The sequence below is a fragment of the Meles meles genome, chromosome 19 (assembly GCF_922984935.1).
Source record: "Meles meles chromosome 19, mMelMel3.1 paternal haplotype, whole genome shotgun sequence".
Classification (NCBI taxonomy): Eukaryota; Metazoa; Chordata; class Mammalia; order Carnivora; family Mustelidae; genus Meles; species Meles meles.
In genome coordinates this window covers 41,561,099-41,582,880 of record NC_060084.1, presented here as the reverse complement: position 1 = coordinate 41,582,880, position 21,782 = coordinate 41,561,099, and the positions used below count along the sequence as shown (strand labels likewise).

Here is a 21,782-nt window from a genome sequence, read left to right as displayed (position 1 = left end):
ACTAGTTTGATCAGATTTAATATTTCCAATAGACAAGTCTTGTACCATTATAAAGAAAAAATTAACAGAGATCAGAAGGGCACACATGGCTGAAGATAATACAAATGACCTAGGCATTGAGACTGGAAAGAAAGGCATGATAAGCACAGAAAAGGTAGAAAAATCACTACTATTGTTCAATGACAACACATTTCAACACATGAATTAGTTTATATGCAAATGTTAAGTAAAGGAATTATCAATACAGTGAGAAATTACACTGGTTCATCCCCCATTTCTCTTGCTATTTAATTTTTGTACTTAGAGGTAACAGAAGCTAAACACAGCAACCCATGCAAAACTAGTATATGATTCCCACTCACCCCAAGTTTTCCCTTGGTTCAATTTGGCTACATAATTAGTCTTAAAAGTACTTATTGCATGGTTCTCCCTGATCTTGATGCACTCTTTCCTTGTCTCCAGCAAAAAGCCTCAATTCTTATATCTTCTTCAATTTTTCTTTGAAGCTGACTTTATTAGGCATAATTCACTACCAGGATTTTTGTTAATGCTATCATCTTAATTAAAAATTGTGGTAAGAACATGCAAGATTAACCCTCCTGAATTTTTTTTAAGCAGTATGGTACAGTATTTGTATAGCAAAATGTGTAGAGATCTAGAACTTATCATCTTGCTTAACTGAGACTTTACACGCACAGAACCATCACTGTTCATTTTCCCTCCCCTAGGCTCTGGAAACCACCATTCTATAGTATTTGTCGTTCTGTGATGGTGGAAAACAAAGTGAAAATAGAAGACCAGTTTGGAAGTTACCAGGCAAGTAACGGTGAAGAGGAACTTAAAGGGGTCAGTCTTAAATAGACTCAAATTCACCAAAAGAATAAGATTTATTGGATGCAATTTTTTTTTTTTTAATTTAGAATTCTACAACTCTGGTCTTTTTTCTTCTTTCAAAATAGATGTATTAGTTGTCATATCAAAAAATTAAGTAAATATAGGAGTGCCTGGCTGGCTCAGCCGGTGGAGCATGTAACTCCGGATCTCATGGTTATGAATTTAAGCCCCTACTTAAAAAAGAGATTTAAGGGGCACCTGGATAGCTCAGTCAGTTAAGCATCTGCCTTCGGCTCAGGTCATGATCTCAGGGCTTGACTGAGCCCACATTGGGCTCCCTGTTCAGCGGGGAGCCTGCTTCTCCCTCTGCTCCTCTCATGCTTGCTTGCTCTCTCTCTCAAATAAATCATTTAAAATCTTCAAAAAAAAATTAGGTGAATATACACAGTAACATTAAACATATTATATGAGGCAGATTACAAAACTGTAATTTTCAAAAGATTACAACCACCTGAAATAAAAACACAGAGGTGACTGACATGAAAGATGGCAAAGTAAGAAAATCCAAGAATCAGTCCCAACACTGAAACAACTATTGACTTGGCACATGAAGTCTGAATAAACCATTTTAGAACTATGGAGTCTAATGACACTCTTGTAGCATCCATGGGAGTAGTTGATGAAGTAAGGCTGTTAACTTGTGGTTAATTTTGGCATTTTGCATAGTGGCAGCTGTTACCATTCATTAACTCCCATCTCCACAAAAGGCAACCATAGGGATGGTGGCTCATGATCCTGGTGCAGCTTTGCTAGTGCTAGGTGGAAAACAAGCAGCAGATCCCAGAAAAATCACGGTTGTGTGATTTGAACTATCTGGCAATTCACAGAGGGACCACTGTTTCAATGCTCAAGAGCCAAAGAACTTCCTCAGTAGTGTCCTGAAAGTTTTTAAAAGCAACAGGTTACCCTTTCCCTGCTCAACAACAGCAAAATATACATTATTCTCAATTGCACATGGAACATTCATCAGGGTAGACCACAGGTTAGGCCGAACTCAACTCTCAATAAATTGAAAAAAACTGAAATTTTACAAAGTATCTTCTCTGACCACAATGGAATAAAGCTAGAAATGAATAATAAAAGGAAACTCGACCTGGAAATTAAATAACATACTCTTAAACAACCAGTGAGTCCAAGAAGAAATCACTAGGGAAATTAAGAAAAATTGAGACAAAAAAAAAAACAACAAAAAAACCCCCCATAATGTGCCAAAATTATGAGATGTAAAGAATGCCATACTTGAGAGAAATTTATAGCTGTAATCACATTAAAAAAAAAAAAAAAAAAAAAACAACTCAGGGAGCTGGATGGCTCAGTTGTTTGAGCATCTGACTTTTTTTTTAAAAGATCTTATTTATTTATTCGACACAGAGAGAGATCACAAGTAGGCAGAGAGGCAGGCAGAGAGAGAGAGAGAGAGAGAGAGAGAGGGAGGGAAGCAGAGAGCCCGATGTGGGGCTTGATCCCAGGACCCTGAGATCAAGACCTGAGCCCAAGACAAAGGCTTAACCCACTGAGCCACCCAGGCGCCCCGAGCATATGACTCTTGATTTCAATTTAGATCGTGATCTCGGGTGGTGGGATTGAGCCCCACATCAGTCTCTACGCTCAGAGGGGTTGGAGATGGAACTGATAACTGATCATGCCACCCATGTGATGAAGCCTCTGTAAAAACCCCTACACTATGGGGTTTAGAGAGCTGCTGGGTTGGTGAACAGGTAGAGGTACTGGGAGGATGACTTGGCTGGAGAAGACAGGATCACTGCACTCCTTCCCACATATCTTTCTCTATGTATCTCTTCTACCTCCATTGTTTCTCAGTTGTACCCTCTTATAATACACTGGTAATTTAATAGGTAAGCTGTTTCCCCAAGTTCTGGCAAATGATCAAACCAAGGAGGTGGTTGTGGGAAGCCTCAATTTATAGCCAGTTGGTGAGAAGTACAGTTGATAACTTGCAACTTGAGACTGGTGTGTGAAGTAGGCCAGGGTGGGTTGTGTCTTGGGACTGAGCCTTTAACCTCTGAGATCTGACACTAACCTCAGGTAGATAATGTCAGAACTGAATTAAACTGTCGGATACCCAAGTGGTATCTAGGGAGCTGGGAGAATTGGTTATGACTGACTGAACATGTGGTGGCCAGAACTACTGAGTAAACTGGAGAGTAGAGGAAAAAGCACTTTTTCAAAAAGGATTTATTTTTTCAAAAAAGATTTATTTATCTATTTGTTTGAGAGAGAGACAGAGACAGAGAGACAATGCACGCACATGTACACCAGGAGGAGGGAGAGGAAGAGGGAAAGAATCCAAAGCTGACTCTGCACTTTAAGCGCAGAGCCCAATATGGGCTTGATTCCACCATCCTGAGATCATGGTCCAAGCAGAAAACAAACGTCTGACACTCAACCGACTAAGCCACCAGGCATCCCACACAATTTTTCTTTTAGCGGGTCAATAAATATAAGCCGAAACTGTAAAACTATTACGAGAACACAGAAGTAAATCTTTATGACTTTGATTTGACAATGGATTCTTAGATTTTACACTAAAAACATGACGAACAACAACAACAACAAAACTGGACTTCATAAAAATCAAAACATTCTGTGCATCAAAGAACAATACTGAGAATGGTAAAAACACAAGCTATGGTATGTGAGAAATATTTGCAAGTCACATACAAGGGCTTTATATCTAGAATATATAAAGAACTCTTAACAACTCAACGACAGGGATGCCTGCATGGCTCAGTTGATTAAACATCTGGTTTGGCTCAGGTCATGATCCCAGGGTCCCAACAGGCTCCTTCCTCAGCAGGGAGCCTGCTTCTCCCTCTGCCTGCCACTCCCCGGCTTGTGCTCTCTCTCTCTGACAAATAATTAAAGAAAATACTTTTTCAAAATAAAATCTTTTTTTTATTTACTTATTTGACACACAGAGAGAGATCACAAGTAGGCAGAACAGCAGGCAGAGAGGGGGGTGGGGAAGCAGGCTCCCTGCTGAGCAGAGAGAGCCTGATGCAGGGCTCCATCCCAGGATCCAGAGATCGTGACCTGAGCCGAAGGCAGAGGCTTAACCCAATGAACCACCCAGGAGCCCCTAAATAAATAAAATCTTAAGAAAAAAAAGCCCCCCAACAACTCAACAACAAAAAGACAAAGCACCCAATTAAAAAAGGGCAAAAACTTGAAGAGACACTTCAAAAAAAGATAGACAAGTAGTCCACAAGCTTGTGAAAAGAGGCTTAATATCCTTGGTCATTATGTTAATACAAATCAAAACTATAAGAAAGGCTTTAATAATAAAACAAAATAGAATTCTACCTCTGAAATCAGTAATATATTAATGTTAATTGAATTTTAATTAAAAATGTATAAATTAAAAATGTATAAAAATAATAAAACAAAATAACTACATTGGCAAGGATATAGAGAAATAGGGATCTCTGACATTTCAAGTAGAAATATAAAATGGTACGGTTGCTGTGGACAGCAGCTTGGTGGTTCCTCAAAAACCTGAACACAGAATTACCATATATATTACTTAGTAATTTCACTCACATGTATAAGAACCTATACTTGTCCGTGAATGTTTAAAGCAGTATTTATTCGTAAGAGCCAAAAGGTTGGGAAACAACCCAATGCCCATCAACAGATGGACGGATAAACAAATTGTGTTTTTTATATTTAGACACACATACACACACAGAATATTACCCAGCCATAAAAAGGAATGAAATGCTGAGACATGTTACAACTAGAAACTCCAGGGGCGCCTGGGTGGCTCAGTGGGTTAAGCCGCTGCCTTCGGCTCAGGTCATGATCTCAGGGTCCTGGGATCGAGTCCCGCATCAGGCTCTCTGCTCAGCAGGGAGCCTGCTTCCCTCTCTCTCTCTCTGCCTGCCTCTCTATCAAATGAACAAATAAAATCTTTACAAAAAAACCAAAAAACTAGAAACTCCAAAGCATTATGCTAAGTGAAAGCGAGGTCACATGTTGTATGATCTCTTTTACATATATCCAGAAGGGGAAAAGCCACAGAGACAGAAAGCAGATAAATAGTTACTGGAGGAAAAGGGAAATAGGGAAGGATTACTTAATGGGTAGGGATATTCTTCTAAGGTGATGAAAAAATTCTGAAACCGAAGCGAGGTGGTGGTTGCACAATACTGTGACTAAACTAAAAACCACTGAATCGTATTACTTTATAATGGTTAACTGTGTTACACGAATTTCACCTCAATAATCCTCCACTTCCCACACACAAATACAGCCTCAAGAGAATACACAAAACAATAATAATAGCTGGGTTGGATGTTGGAACTAGGAGTGGCTATCCTCTCTAAATTTCATCATGGTGCTATGCTGTTTCAGGTAAGTATCCTAGTTTTCTTTATTTTTTCAAGATTTTATTTATTTATTTGTTTGGACAGAGACACAGTGAGAGAGGGAACACAGGCAAGGGGAGTGGGAGAGGGAGAAGCAGGCTTCCTGCCAAGCAGGGAGACTGAAGTGGGGCTTGATCCACGACCTGAGCTAAAGGCAGACGCTTAACCACTGAGCCACCCAGGCACCCTCCGAGTTTTTTTAATCCCCAACTAGAAAAGCCCAAGTTTTGGGCCAATGTTTAATAAAAGGGTATGGAAAAATAAGGAAAAAATTTTCTCTGTTAGTCTGAAAGAACATAATCAATTCCCTATTTCTGACTACAAACGATTTATTGAGATATGCATCCCATGACTACTTTTTAAAAATAATTTTTAAAGATTATTATTTATTTGACACAGAGAAATACAGTGAGAGTGGGAACACAAGCAGGGGGGGTGGGAGAGGGAGAAGCACACTCCCTACACAGCAGGAAGCCTGATACGGGGCTTGATCCCAGGACTCTGGGATTATGACATCAGGCGAAGGCAGATGCTTAACAACTGAGCTACTCAGACAATCCCATGGTTGTCTTTTTAAAAAATATGTAAAAAGGGTAGAAGTTCTGGCAAAATCATTTATCTAAAAAAACCTATTTCTAATAGATCAAGTTCAAACATCAACTAATGTCAAACCCATTTACCAGTATATTAATACCTAAACATACAGTCATACTACATGGATAGAAGGAAGAGCTATAAAGACCAACTGCCCAATACAGTATCTCCATTACAAAATACCAAACCTTTGTAAGTTTAAATATGACAAACATATACATAGTTAAGTACAGTCAGTATGCACAAAGTGACATCATTAGTATTTTCCAAAAGACTTCACTTTTGGACACAAACTTAAAATTGTAAATCTAGTATTGATGGATAAGAAAGAAGTCTGTTGAATACCAAAACGTGAGAGCAATAAATGAAAAAGACTGAATTACTCCAGAAATGCCCAAAGTAAGTTAGAAATCTAAGCCTAAGCTCAAATGTAAATCTAGAATAAGATTTTTTAAAAAAAGATTTACTTGAAAGAGAGTGAGAGCAAGAGCGAGAGTGAGAGAGGGAGACAGTGAGCGAGCACGTGTGGGAGGGGCAGAGAAGCCCAAGCTCATTCTGTGCCAAGCAAGCACAGAGCCCAATGCTGGCTCAATCTCATGACCCTGAGACCACAACTTGAGCTGAAACCCAAGAGTTGGACACTTAAGTGACAACGCCACTCAGGTATGCCTAGAATAAGATTCTTTTTTTCTTTTTTTAAATTTTATTTATTTATTTGATAGAGAGAGATCACAAGCAGGCAGAGAGAGAGGGAAGCACGCTCCCTGCTGAGCAGACAGCCCGATGTGGAACTCGATCCCAGGACCCTGAGATCATGACCTGAGCTGAAGGCAGCGGTTCAACCCACTGAGCCACCCAGGAGCCCTAAAATAAGATTCTTGATGTACCCTTAAAGTTAAAACTTCTGTCAAGGATTACTTGTAAGATCTAGTCCCAACCCACTTACACAAACTTCCAACAAAGCTCATTATTCTCAATAGCCAGAGCAGGGTTTCTGTCCTCTACCATAGCTTCTCCCCACACTCAACACATGCTATATTTCAGCTTATATGCTACTTGTATTCACCAGCTTTCTCCAAAGAAACAGAACCAACAACAGACACACACACACACACAGATTTACTTTAAGGAACTGGCTCATGTGAAAATCCACAATTGGCAGAGTAGGCTGACAAGCTAGAGACTCAGGGAAAAGCTGAAGCTTGAGTCCACAGGTGGTCTGCTGGCAAAATTTCTTCTTGCTCAGAGGAAGTCACTCTTCGCTCTATTAAGGCCTTCACCTGATTGGATAAGACCCACTTACATCATGGAGACTAATCTACTTAAAGTCTACTGATTCAAAGATTAATCTCATTCAAAAACCACCTTCAGAGATACATCCAGAATATCTGACCAAATATCTGGGCACTTGGCCCAGCCATGGAGACACAAAATTAACCACCACACATCTCTATCAGTAATACTTTCAGGTGGAAGTAACACATTATTCCTCTAAAAATGACACAGCATTCTGTCACACTGTCTATACCTTCCTCTTCCTATAACTGAAAAATCTTCAGGGAGGGGTGCCTGGGTGGCTCAGCTGCTTGAGCATCTGATCTCTGGTTTCAGTTCAGGTCATGATTTCATGGGTTGTGGGACTGAGGCCCAGATCGGGCTCCATGCTCAGCTGGGAGCCTACTTGAGGATTCTCTTCTTCTCCCTCTGCCCCTCCAGCCACTTGCTTTCTCTCAAATGAATAAATCTTAAAAAAAAAAAAGTCTTCAGGAGAAAAATCTGTATCTAAATAATCTTTCCAACTCCCTCAGTACCTAACACTGTATCCTACATATTGCTTGCATGTGCATATTTCTTGAATAAATTCCACAGCAGAAAAAGCTATTAAGCAACATCCAAAATTACTGAACACTGTTTAATATCAACGGAATTGAATTAAATCATACAATACTTCTACCTAGAATAAAATGGGAGAATGACTGCATCAAAAAGAAAGACAGAACAACTGGATATCAACAGGATGGGAAAATAGAAATAAAGCATTACTTAAAAAACAATATATGCAAAAGCACTGAACCAGGAAAAAAAAAGATGAGAAGTTACACTTGGCATTTTTCTTCTCTTTCTGATATTTATCCGTAAGTACCATTCTTGTTGCACAACTAGTATCCTACACTAACCAATGCTGAATCTGAGATACTACATATTTGGAATGAGCTGTTATATATGGTTTAATCATTTAAATACTAAGACTAGCTTTATAAAACTCTCTCTTCTACAATGTAGGACCCATGCACAGACCCTGATGGAAGGATGGTAGTAAGTACACTCTTGATGTTTTACTTGGGGCGGGGAGACACAGGACTGCTTGTGAATCACATCAAAAACTGCATCCAGGGGCGCCTGGGTGGCTCAGTGGGTTAAAGCCTCTGCTTTCGGCTCAGGTCATGATCCCAGGGTTCTGGGATCAAGCCCCGCATCAGGCTCTCTGCTCTGCAGAGAGCCTGCTTCCTCCTCTCTCTCTGACTGTCTCCCTGCCTACTTGTGATTTCTGTCTGTCAGATAAATAAATAAAATCTTAAAAAAAAAAAAAAACTGCATCCACAAAGCTTTACTTTTCCACACACCTGCACTCTCCTCTTCGGCCCCTTCTTCCCCCTCACTCACACTACTTTGTGTTAGGGAGTATTACTGCACCGAGTGAAAACATCTGTCTCTGGCCTCTATCATCTTTTCCTGTACACAATTACAGACCGTTAACCCCAGCAGACATCTCTACCAATCTTCTCTCTTCAATATTCTCAACCACCTCAGCACTGATCACATGCCAACCACTGGCAATCTGAAGACAAAAAACCACCCTCACCTCCAGAGTTCACAATGTAGGTGACTTTCCTCTCATCATTCAAGCATTTTCTTTTTTTCTAAAGATTTTACTTATTTGTTTGAGAGAGAGCAAGAGAGAGGATGAGCGGGGTAAGGGGCAGAGAGAGAAGCAGGCTCTCTGCTGAGCAGGAAGCCTGATGTGGGACTTGATCTTGGGACTCTGGGATCATGACCTGAGCCAAAGACAGACAGACACTTAACTAACTGAGCCACCCAGGCGCCCCTCACCTTTCAAATATTCTTAAAACCAACTCATTACTTTGACTCTAAACGTTGAAATAACCTCTGGTTTGCCTAAAAAGATCCAAAACCATCTTGTCCTTTTCGTTAGTACATTTCATCATCTTCACTCATTTTTTTCCCTCTTGCTTGCACTCAGGGGAGTAGAGACCTTGTATTTCTTTTAACCTAAAGTCATCACCCACAATTACAGGTGTGAGACCTTGCTGAGTTAATTAGTTTCTCTCATTTGCAACTTCACTTGCTTTCCCCATGCAAGTTCTTCCCCTTGAATTACTAATATTTGCAGATTTACTTTGACATATTTTCCCTCAACCATGAAAATGTCAGACTAAGCATAAGGGAATGACTTGTGAGAGCAAGAATTTAGGGAAAGTGACATGAGGAGAAATTGTATAACCAAAAAGCGATTCAAAAATTTAGACAGTGAGGCAGTAACTGCAGTACTGAGGCAGTAAACAACAGTAATAATGCTAAACATATTTACCAGGACCCTTTTGAAACTGTAGATAAGATCCTGAAACATTTCTGTAAATCACAGGACTGCAGAAGAAAACTGAATTATACTCATCATTATTATTTGAGAGAGTAAAATATCTTTAATACTGTCTTCAATTATCACACCTTTTCTATTAAATATTAAGTTGTTCAAGTACACATTTTCCAACCCAGGTAAATTTTCAGAAAAAGTAACACTTTATGAGACCAACAAACAGTTACTTTGCTATGTACAAGGGACGTAACGGGAAAAGATGCTGATGTCTAGTTGTGAAACAGTAAGACAGACATGACAAGCACAAGAAGAAAACAGAAAACAAAAAGACAACACAGAAGGTACACTTAGCATTTCCTGACTTGTGGGTATCAGGGAAGGCTTTGTAGGGGTGATGATGCTCAAGCAGAACCAGGAAAAATAAACCTAATGTCCCTCCTGATCCATTCCCAATTTCAGTTGACAGGAACCACCGTTGTACCATCACTCAATTCTTCCCTGTTCCTTGCCCAATCAACTTTTTTTTTCTTTTTTTTTTTTTTTCCCAATCAACTTTTTAAAGGCTAACCCACTCTCCTAATTTCTCATGTATCTGTTCTTCCCTCTCTATTTTAACTAGTTTAGGGCTATATTCCCTCTTTCCCAAACTCTTAAAATACTTCAACTGACGTCACTATTGTCAGCCTCTCCCCTCACCCCCAATGTTTTTGCACAATGCTACAGCATAAACTTCCTAAAGCTAGACTCTGACATATTACCTTATTGCCTAAAAAACTTCCAATGGCTCCCGAAATCTACCAAGAAAATTCAGACTTCTTAGCCTGTCATTCAAGTGACAAACTGAATATATTAAGATAAATTTAGCAGTGGAAATAAAATAAAAGGGGAGGGGAGAGTGCCTGAGCTCACTTTATGACACATTCTCACTGTCACTTATGCCTTACAGAGCTCTTAATTTTTTTCTTTCCACTGTGACTTCTTAATCTGTTGCACTGTTCATTCTTCAACCACAGCCATATAAGGAGTAGGGGAAGAGAACTCCAAAGGCACTTTACAAAAAGGCCTCAAATCTGAAGGAACTTGGATGATCTAAGGACCTGAATGAGAGCGACTGTGATCCCACCTTAAGTGAGCGCTAGGTATTATGGGTCAGGATAAAAGTTTGGGGCTCTAGTTGTTCCCTGATAAGACTGCAAACTCCCTGTGACCTGGGACCAGATACTTCCTACTAGATATCCAATTCATGTGGCTAACTGTAATTATCTGTCAGGCTGCATCTTAAATGCTGTGTTCTTTTTTATTTTTTAAAAGATTTTATTTATTTATTTGACAGAGATCACAAGTAGGCAGAGAGGAAGGCAAAGAGACAGAGGGGGAAGCAGGCTCCTGGCTGAGCAGAGAGCCCGATGTGGGCCTGGATCCCAGGACCTTGAGATCATGACCGAGCCAAAGGCAGAGGCTTAACTCGCTGAGCCACCCAGGTGCTCCTAAATGCTGTGTTCTTAAGAATCTTGTCTCTAATGCTCTTTTGTTTCCTAGCACCTAGCATACTGTCTAGCATGTAGTCACAGTAGGTTCTTAGTAATTTTCCTGAATGAATAGCTTTCTAAATAATAAGTACCAGGCAGATGCAAGCTTCTTAAATGCCCCACTTGCTCCAAGCTGTTTTTAGTGTAGAAGTACCTCTGTTCTTAATAGTGCCCACGTTCCAGAAACTCTATCCCACCCTCTCCAGAGTACCAGTGTTGGAGAAGAGCAGCTATCCAGCTGTGTGAAATGCAAAAGGGGATTTGGAAATCTGACCACCATTAAAAGAAATTTTGAGTTAATCTTCCAGTTTTTAACTCCATCTTCAGTTCTCATTCCTTCATTCTTCTCATCACCTCATTACTTCATACTTCATTCTAGTTTCCATTGCAACTGGTAATGCCAATTGCTGAGCCTTTTAAAAATCTGGGTGTAAATCAGGTTAGTTCTTGGCGTAACCCACTGTCTACTTAGGTTGTAGCTTTCTCAGCTTTTTTTAAGTCATTTAAATTCACCAACTTGCTTTTCAAACTCCAAAATTTTGTTGCTCGTCTCCTTTCCAAATCTATCTTGTCCTTTATGGTTTTATGCCTAAAACAACAAAAAAGTCCTTGCATATAGTTTTAGTAGGATTTATCAACAGCAAATAAAAGTAAAACCTTGTCCAATCTGCAGTATAAATTTAATCTTTACTCTTTAAGCTGCATTAAGTTGTGCTTTCTTTCTTGTAGTTGGTTTTATATTTTAATCTCCCAAACTATAAAACCAAGACACAGAGATGAAAATAACAGAAAAAAAAAATACAAACACACAATACTGCATGCATTCAATAGGAATTCAAAACATGGGTGAGGAATGGAGCAAGAGAAACAGGACAGAAACTAATCTAAGACAGACAGAATTTATTAGGTTAAAGAGACTTGGGAGTCTTTGGATTTATAAGATTCACAGAGAAACACTCAGGAAATCAGTGTGGTAACATTTCTGAACTCCAAGAACAAAGCTTTTGGAGAGAGAACTGACTAAGAACCGGATTGGCATCAGCAACGCTAGAATGTCAGAATACAACAAATCAATACCTTCAAAGTTTTATAGAAAAAGACTCTTGGGGTGCCTCAGTTAATTAAACATGTGACTCTTGGTTTCAGCTCAGGTCACAATCTCAGGGGTCATGGGATTGAGCCCTGTGCCAGGCTCCTGGCTCAGCAGTCTGCTTGAGGATAATTTCCCTCTTGGCCCTCCCCACCACCCTTGCAAAAGAAATAAATAAAAATAAAAATAAAAATAAAATCTGAATTTGGGATGATATAGTCAAGTAATTAAGAAAAACACAGGCTCACTAAAAAAAACTTGCCACCCACACATTCCATGTAGTATATATATATATTTTTTTAAATGCTAAAGATGCCCTCAAACACAACTGGGGGTAAAAAGAGAATTAAATAAGAGGCCAACATTGACATATGAGGTCCTGAGTGTCTCTGAAAAGTCTGGTGAGAGATAATAAATCAAAGTAGTGCAGCAGAGGCAGTAAGAGGTCAGATTTTGGATATATTTTGAAAATGAAGGTAATAGGATCAGAAACGCACATGAAGTGTGAGAAGAACAGAAGAATTAAAGATGACTCAAAGGTTTCTGGTCTTACCAACTAAAAGGATGAACTGTCATTCAATCAGATGGAGAAACAGTATGTGAGAAACAGGTATGTGGACATTTCTCCAGGTGTGTTAAGGAGGCAACTGGGCATACAAGTGAGGAGGTCCAGGCTGGAGACAGGAGTCAGTAATGTACAGAGAGTATTCAAAGTCAGGAACTGCAAGAGATTATCAAGAGAAAAGTGCAGATGGTAAAATAAAGTATATTAAGAAGTCTGTCACCTGTGCAAATAAAAACTCAAATAAACTAGGTTCAAAAAATAATATAAGTAAGTGGTATGGATAATTCCTTCAAGGAATTTTGGTGTAAAGGGAAGGACAGAAATGGGGTGATAGAGGGGCGCCTGGGTGGCTCAGTGGGTTAAAGTCTCTGCCTTCGGCTCAGGTCATGATCCCAGGGTCCTGGGATTGAGCCCCGCATCGGGCTCTCTGCTTAGCGGGGAGCCTGCTTCCCTTCTTCTCTCTCTGCCTGCTTGTGATCTCTGTCACATACATACATACATACATAAATAAATATCTTTAAGAAATGGGGTGATAGAAAGAGGAAACAGTTAAGAGGTGTAGTGTTTTCTTGTTGCTGTTTTTAAGATGGGTGAGTTAGTATCAGATCTCCTCGAAGACAGGAAAGATCTAGCAGAGAAGGAAAACTGAATTCACAAGAAGAGAGTAGAGAATTGCTAAAGCAACAACCTCAAATCAAGAGGGGATGGAATTTACATAAGGGAAGGGTGGTCTGACAGAGAAGAAAACTTTCTCTACCCTGACCAGTGGAAAAGTGAAAGTGTGGAGCACAGATGTGAGTACTGGATATGTGTGCGATTGGAGGATAAGTTCATCAATTCTCTTCTGCTTGCTGTTCTTTCCTCAAATAGGAAGCAAGGTTGACAGACTGAAAGTGAAGATGGGTAGGAGGTATTGGAGGTCTGAGGAAAACAGAAGGAATGAGAGAGTCATTCAAAAAAATGGAACAAGGAGACTATGGAAATACAGTATGACTGCAGGGAAGTAACCATGACTGATGAGGTTAGTGAATGTAAATTTAGAGTGAAACTGGTCAGCATGTCTGTGTTGATATAATCAGGACTGTGGTTTCTCTAAGCTTATACAAGAAAGCGGGAGGGGGTAGGAGGCTGAGTTTATGCTAAGTACTGATGGTAACTGCTCTTGGATTTTAAACAGGATAAAGAGGGAAGTAAAGCCGTGAGGGGGATGTGGGACAGTGAAGGGTAGTAAGTTCAACAGACATACTGTACTTACAGTAGGTCTGAATGACTTATGGAGTTCAGGTGCTAGAGAAGACAGAGATGGAGATGGCAGCTGGAAATAACAATGAGATAGTTATACTCTATTAAGCACCTATAATACACCAGGCACTTTTTTTTTTTAAATTTTGGGTCACCTTTTTTTTTTTTTTAAAGAATTTTATTTATTTATTTATCAGAGACAGAGAGAGAGAGAGCTAGCGCACAAGCAGGCAGGGTGGCAGGCAGAGGCAGAGAGAGAAGCAGGCTCCCTGCCAAGCAAGGAACCCGATGCGGGACTTGATTCCAGGACCCCGGGATCATGACCTGAGCTGAAAGCAGCAGCTTAACCAGGAGTCCCAACATTTTTTTTTTTTTTAAAGATTTTATTTATTTGACAGACAGAAATCACAAGTAGGGAGAGAGGCAGGCAGAGAGGGGAGACAGCAGGCTCCCTGCTGAGTAGAGAGCCTGATGAGGGGCTCGATCCCAGGACCCCGAGATCATGACCCATGCTGAAAGCAGAGGCTTAACCCATTGAGCCACCCAGGCGCCCCAATAAACCAGGCACTTTTGATACTACCTCATTTACTCTCAGAATAAATGATGGGTACTATTATGTATATTTAAAAGAACAAGTTAAAGCTAGGATTAAATAAATTGTCCAAGGCCAAAGAGCTACTAAGCATACCAACTGGCCTTTGGGTCACATTTTCTTCGAGAAATAAATACCCCACAAAACTAGAATAAGAGGGGTGTCTAGGTGGCTCAGTCGGTTAAGTGTTGGGACTCTTGATTTCAGCTCAGGTCATGATCTCAGGGTTGTGAAATCGAGCCCCACAGGGAGTCTGCTTGAGATTCTACTCTCTCTCTCTCTCTCATCCTCCCTCTCCCTCTGCCCCCCTACAAATAAATAAATAAATCTTAAAAAAAAATCCAAAAAAACAAAACTAGAATAAGATCCCTGTGAATAAAATATTTTACAAACGTACACATCATCCATTAAAAATTAAGATTAAAATTAAATTAAAATTAAGCTTAAAACTTACTTCAATGATATCTAGATTTTAATACAGCTAATTAAAATATTTCTTCAGGGGTGCCTGGGTGACTCAGTCAGTTAACTGTTGGGCTGTTGATTTCTGCTCAGGTCATTATCGCAGGATTGTGAGATGAAGCCCTGTGGTCGGGCTCCAGGAGCTAGCACCAGCTTAAGATTCTCTCTTTCCCTCGCCCTCTGCCCATCCCCTAAGTACGTATGCACGCACATGTGTGTGTCTAAAAAAAAAAACAGTATTAATGTAAAGCACCACAGAGAAATAAGAAGGTAAACTGTTTCTGTAGAGGGCATCTTCTACCATGGATCAGTAAACTCAGGTTAAGACACCTGTAGCTACTAGCTACAAGCACCGATAAGATTTCTTTACTCTTCCTATTTCTTTCCTTCTATTATTATTTTCTTCAGGCTTTATACTGTTTTCTCTACTTTTTTTTAAAATTAAGATTTTTATTTATTTATTTGACAGAAAGAGATCACAAGTAGGCAGAGAGGGGTGGGAGGAAGCAGGCTCCCTTCTGAGCAGAGAGCCCGATATGGGGCTCAATCCCAGGACCCTGGGATCATGACCTGAGCCAAATGCAGAGGCTTTAACCCACTGAGCCACCAAGGCGCCCCTGTTTTCTCTACTTTTTACTCAGAAAGCCACAGCTTAGCTTACTCCACTCAAAGATGCAGTTAGTTTCTGGCACTGGCTTCAGACTCCCAAATTACTAAGTATTTCTGTGGAATGTATAGCAACAATAAACTGTTTTCAAGGCTCAAGTTCTGGCAACCTCACTAAACCAAAAGAAATTGCAGCCTGAAAAGTTACTAGATCTTTGGACATTCTAGGTAGTGATTTTGTGAATTGCTGGATTAGGTCCCCAACTCATGTGAGAATGCAAGAAATCAATACAGTACTTCCCAGGCATTTCATCAATCCTACAAAGCTCTCCTACTCACTCTATGGAGTTTATGAGTATGTGGCTAATTAACAATCAAGAAGTGGCTAAGGTATAAAAATGGGCAGGACTTAGCAGATGATTTAAGTAATAAGTAATTTAGTACTAAGTTACTTTATGTAATTTAAGTAAATAATCCATTACCAGCTTTGACATTCTCCTACCAATGCCTTGATTTTAAGGACAAATCATGTTAAAAGCACCCAACTTATTAATCATTCTTCTTTACAAATATTTTCCTAATGCAGTGGCAACCTGGTTTTCATTTGAGTGATGTATTATCCAGATATAGCTAACCTAATATATGTGAAATAAGAATTTCACTCATTTTAGCCCATTTCATTTAAATATTATAAAAATCTACAAATAACGCTTATGGGAAATATGTACTTTCTCCAACTTTGAAATTCCCATAATAAGAAATCTTCAGTAACAACTATCCTTTCATTTATTCAAATATATACTGGGGGCTTGCACTGTTTTAGGCACCAAGGGTAGAGCAATGAATGAGACAAAACTCTGCATTCGTGAAACTTCCATTCTGTGGGCAATCTCTTGGTATCCAGTCTCTAGTATGTGCTTGGGCATCATATTCACAGACATAGGTTTGAATATACAGTAACTGGAAATATTCTACAAACTATTCATGCATGCTACCACTTTTCAATTCCCTCAAACATCTAGAACTAATTCTTCCCTTCAATTTTAAATGAAAATTATAACTGAGCTTGAGTCACAAGGTAAAAACTCCATCTCCCTAACAATCTCAATTTTGTCGTAAGATTTTATCCTCCTGTATTTCTAGTCTCCAAAATGTCTCACTGTTGGGGACAGGGTGAGGAGCAATACATCTTAGGCATTTCAATTTTAAAGAGATATGTAATTGTGAATATGGGAAGTACTATTTGGAGATTCCCCCAAGAGATTTCTACAAGATTAATAACCTAAAATGCTAAACAATTTCCACTTACTCATTAAATAAACATTCATTCTCCCAGGAACTCAAACTTTACAAGGGAAGGAAGGTGACAAACACATGCAAATAAGCAAAGAAGATGACGTGCAGGTCATAATCAGGAAGAAAATAAACTCAGAGCTGTGACAAAGACTCCAAGAGACAAACTACAGACCAAATGATCTATTAACATACTTAACAGACTGACATCAGTCTTTCTTGGTTGCCTTTAAGACTCCTTGCCATTCGTAAGAAGATTCTGTGTATCAAAGCTCATCAAACTTAACTTCGATATTACCTTTACAGAGCTAGAGGTAGTCTGTGAAATCTCTAGCAGAAAATAAAGGACATTACCCAGTTAGTTACTACCCCTGGGCTTTTGATTATATTTAGTGTGATCATACAATTTATTACCCAAACTGGAACACTTTCAAAAGCGAAAAGGTATGTTTTAGTTTTATTTAAGGTTTTATTTATTTATTTTTAAAGATTTTATTTATTTATGTGTGAGAGAGAGAGAGAGAGATCATGTAAGAGAGCACAAGCTGAGAGAAGAGGGAGAGCAGGCTCCCTGCAGAGCAGAGAGCCCATATGGGACTTAATCCCCAGACCTGAGTCAAAGGCAGGCATTTAACCAACTGAGTCACCCAAGTGCCTGAAAAGGAGTTTTTTAATAATTATGCTAGAACAACAGGCACAAACAAGAATCTTCCACCAGGGCAAACCAGGGCATTTGGTCACCATAGCTATGTAACACATCAAATATAACTAATCCAAAATTTTAAGAGCATTGTATAGTTCCACATGAATTTAAATTTAAGTAGCATCCAAGTAAAGGACCTGTTTTAACCTAGATCATGTAAACCAAGTGAATCCCTTACTAAATTTAAGTGAAAGGGCAAAACAAAAAGTTCTGAAAAAGTAATCTAAGTATCTTCATGACCTTGGGGTAGGGAAAAATTCCTTAAAAAGGAAGAAAGGAAGGAAGGAAGGAGAAAGAAACACTAGCCATAAATAAAAGAGTAATAAACATGTCTTCTTTAAAACGAACTTCTGTTCACCAATAGAAACCATTAAATGGGCGCCCCTGGGTGGCTCAGTGGATTAAAGCTTCTGCCTTCGGCTCAGATCATGATCCCAGGGTCCTGGGATCCTGCCCCACATCAGGCTCTTTGCCTGGTGGGGAACCTGCCTCCTCCTCTCTCTCTGCCTGCCTACTTGTCATCTCTGTCTGTTAAATAAATAAATAAATAATCTTTAAAAAAAAAAAAAGAAAAGGAAAAGAAACCATTAAATGGGAAAAGATACTCGCAACAGATACACCCAGCAAAGGATTCATACTCAGAATACTGAACTCTAGGAAAAGACCTGCATTTCAGTAGTAAAATGAGCAAAAGATTTCAAAGGCATTTCATGAAAGATGAAATCCAAATGAAATCCAAATGACTAGGATATGAAAAAGTGTTCAGCTCATTAGTAATCAGGAAGATTAAAGCCAGGTACACTCATACTCACCAGACTGGACAGAATTTAAATATCTGGTACTAAGTATTACTGTTGGTAAGGGATGTGGAACTAGAATTCTCATATATTAATAACTGAAATAAAAACTAGTAAACAACAACAAAACTGCTTAGCATTACCTAATAAAGATACACATTCCCCATGACCCTGCAATTCAAGTACATACCCTCAAGAAAAGTACACAAACAGGCATCAGCGCACTTAAAAACAAATGTTCACAAAGGCATTGTTCACAACAGCAAAAATTGTAAACAATTTAAACATTAACTGTAGAACATAAAAAATAAATGCAGAATAAACTTGTTATATTCCTGATGAAATACCACACCACAACAAAACAAAATCAAATATATATACAAGACAATTCCATTTATATAAAGTTCAAAAAAGGACAAACAGAAACTCTATTATTCAGGGATGTAAACTTCAGTGATAAGACTATAAATGTTAGAATAATGTTTATATCCAGTTTAAGTGGGTAGTTGTGGTGATGGGAAGATGCAGGCGGTGGGAGGATTCTGGGATGCTTGCAACGTGTCTTGCCCTCTGCGTACTTACAAGGATCTTTGTTTAAAAATATTCCATTTTTATCTATGTATCTTTTCAACTTGTGAGGTAATTTCACAATAAAAGGGGGGGGGAACCCTCTTCCCAAAGAGGGAAAGAAATTAACATCCAAAAGAGAATTCTAAGAATGTCATTTGAAGAGATTAACTCAACTGATAGTTCACAAAGATAACAGGGATCTCTAAATGTAAATACATACTGTGTTCTAAACCACTTAAACAAACTTTTCGGCTTGAATCTGTTCGACTGCTTCTTCATCCAGATTTTAAAAAAGGTGGAATATCAGATCTCACATTACTTCACAAGTCATAAATTCTAAAGTTTTAAGACCAAACACCCCACTTCTAATTCTGGAATTTGAACTGCCAGTGTTGACAGGATAGCTTTATTGGAGATTTAGATTAGATACTGCTATCTAGAGTAAGCTACCAAAATTTGGTAACTTCAGTTTTTGCAAATACAACTGAATCCCCAAATCTCTGTTACATATTAAATAACTCCTCCTGCTTAACAAAAAGCATGTATTATATATGGGGGATTAATTATCTCAGCCATAAGTACCGACAATTTGGTGATTTAATAAAATCTTTTCATTGCTGTTCTCGTATTTATCAAGTCAGGATACAAGGAACAAAATGGCATATGAACTGAACTATTACAGACTAATAAAACTGTAGTTAATATTAACTCTAAAAGCCGAAACGGATTTTTTAAAAATGTGGGTCATTAACAATATAGACTTCTTGGTTTCTTGAATAAAAGAATATATTCAAAGGCTTTTAAAAGACTCAAGTTAATACATCAGAAATCTTAAAAATGTATTTTTTTTTTCATTGTGAGAAGTAAAAGCACAGTCAACTCAGACTCTAAGCTAGCAGGACACCTTAAAATTCAGATTAGGGAAAACAACGCTTTTAAAAAAGTTATTAAACCACTTTAATGAAAAATACTGTATATGTGGTTCTCACCAAGAACTTTAGAAAGCCTTTTTAATAATTTCAGAAAGCCATTAAAAACTAAGACACTATACAGCTAAAGACCCATGGGGTGGGAGTGGAAAAGAAGTGAAGATTAAAAAAAAGAAAAAGACTTAAGACTCCTTACTCAAGTATAAAATTTGTCCCAACACGAGTGTTATTAAAAAGGACACCAAAAGTGTCACTAGTGTGACATTTAGTGTGACATACTGTGAAATGACTCTCCTACTAGTTACAGACTAAATTTTTCTTCTTTTTACAGATTTAGAAAATTGCTTCCTAGCCCTGGACCTCTGTCTCTACCACGGAGTTCATTCCCTAACTCCATGAGATGTACTGGAAGGCTACCTTAGTTATCTCGCTACCCTCTTCTAAGGATTCCAAACTTGTGAGATTTGTCTTAAGAGCAGGAGCTAAAGTTTATTTTCTTCCTGGTTTTCTGGCGGAGCGAAGGCCCAGCACGTGTGAAGGGAAACAAAACCCACTCAAGACTGGGCGACGCTTAACGAAATACTACGGGTACGACACTTTCCTCCTCAATGCCCCGGACTCGCCATCCCAGGAAGCCTTCACAGGGACCGGTCAGAGCCCACGGACTATTCAGATCTGCCTTCGGAACAAGGGTCCTGGGTCAAGCTTGAACCCTCCTCCCCACCGGCTTTCCAGAAACAAGGGTCGATGCGAGAAGCGCAAGCATTTGTAAAGAGATGGTTGCACAACAGCCTTAGAGAGGGATTCCGGTTTAACAGGTAAATATACCGCGTAGGAGACAAGTGGATGCGATCTGCTCGATGGTACCGGTGGCAGCTGGAGACCGTCTGCGTCGCCGAGCAAACCAAAGTTTCGGCACATTACTTACAGTTCACCTGATGAATACCGTAACGAATCGAAAATAAGAACGTGAGAAAACAGGTCCCTTCGAATCAACAAATCGCACGAAACTCAAGCTAGGCGGAGAAATTCTTTGAATACTCAAGAATCTGTTTTGTGGCAAGACGACAGAACCCCCGAATTTCGGAGTTGGAAGACACATCTCTCCGTGTTCTCCGGCCCGTTCTCGGACTTCAGGGCCGCCCCGCCCGCCCCGCTCTCGGTCCTGTAGTTCCCGGATTGAAGGCGCGGACCTTCGGGGTGGAAGCCAGGAAGCCCGGGGGAGGCCGCGGCCCGGCCCGCGACGCCCGGGCCCGGAGGGAGGGAAGGGAGCGGCCTCCGGGAGGATCACGGAGGCAAGGAGGGAGCGAGGAGGGAGCGAGGAGGCCGCGGGCCGAGAGTCGGGCGCAGCACCCCACCCCGAGGCCCGCCCCGGCGTACCTTTGGCGAGGGCTACGGTGGAGTTCTCGGTGTCGATGGTGTAGAGGATGCCCTCGTAGCGGATCTCCGCCTTGGAGATAAGGCTGATCTTGCTGCCGATGTAAGGGGTGCCCCCGCTCATGGCGCCGCCGCAGCCGCCGCTCCGGGCTGCTCGCAGAGAGGCAGATCCCACGCCGCTGTCGCCGCTCCACAAGCCCGCTCGCTCCGTCGGCGCCTACAGCAGCCGCCTCAGACCCAACATGGCGGCGGCGCCGGCTCCGCTACCCTCCCCCAGCCTCCCGCCCTCAAGCCGCGGCGCGGCGGCGGCGGCGGCGGCAGCGGCGGCGGCGCGGGGCATGCTGGGCTGGTGAGGCCGCGCTCTCGCGAGACTCCGCCGGGTGCGGGCGGCTCAGCCTTCTCCCGCGGTCTCGGTAATCCCGGGGCGCTGCTTGGCCTACTCCGGGGCAGCGGTGCTCGCGCGGCTTGAGAGACGATTCAGGGAGAGGGGAAGTACCTCGTGGCGGCAGGACGCGGCGGGCTGGAGTGGAGGCGC

At 40.4% G+C, this 21,782-nt stretch overlaps 1 protein-coding gene across 4 annotated transcripts in view; it reads right to left on the bottom strand.

Annotated features, from left to right (window-relative positions):
• LSM14A (LSM14A mRNA processing body assembly factor) overlaps positions 1-21,509 on the bottom strand; it is a 55,163-nt gene extending 33,654 nt beyond the window's left edge. For 2 of the 4 annotated variants that reach the window (XM_045987713.1, XM_045987716.1), the window contains exon 1: positions 21,251-21,508. In XM_045987713.1, coding sequence (XP_045843669.1) covers positions 21,251-21,371 — 121 coding nt within the window. In that variant the 5' untranslated portion in view covers positions 21,372-21,508. Of the gene's footprint in view, positions 1-21,250 lie in introns of all 4 variants that reach the window. The other 2 variants (XM_045987715.1, XM_045987714.1) reach the window with 2 other exon arrangements.
• Positions 21,510-21,782: the final 273 nt, after the last annotated feature.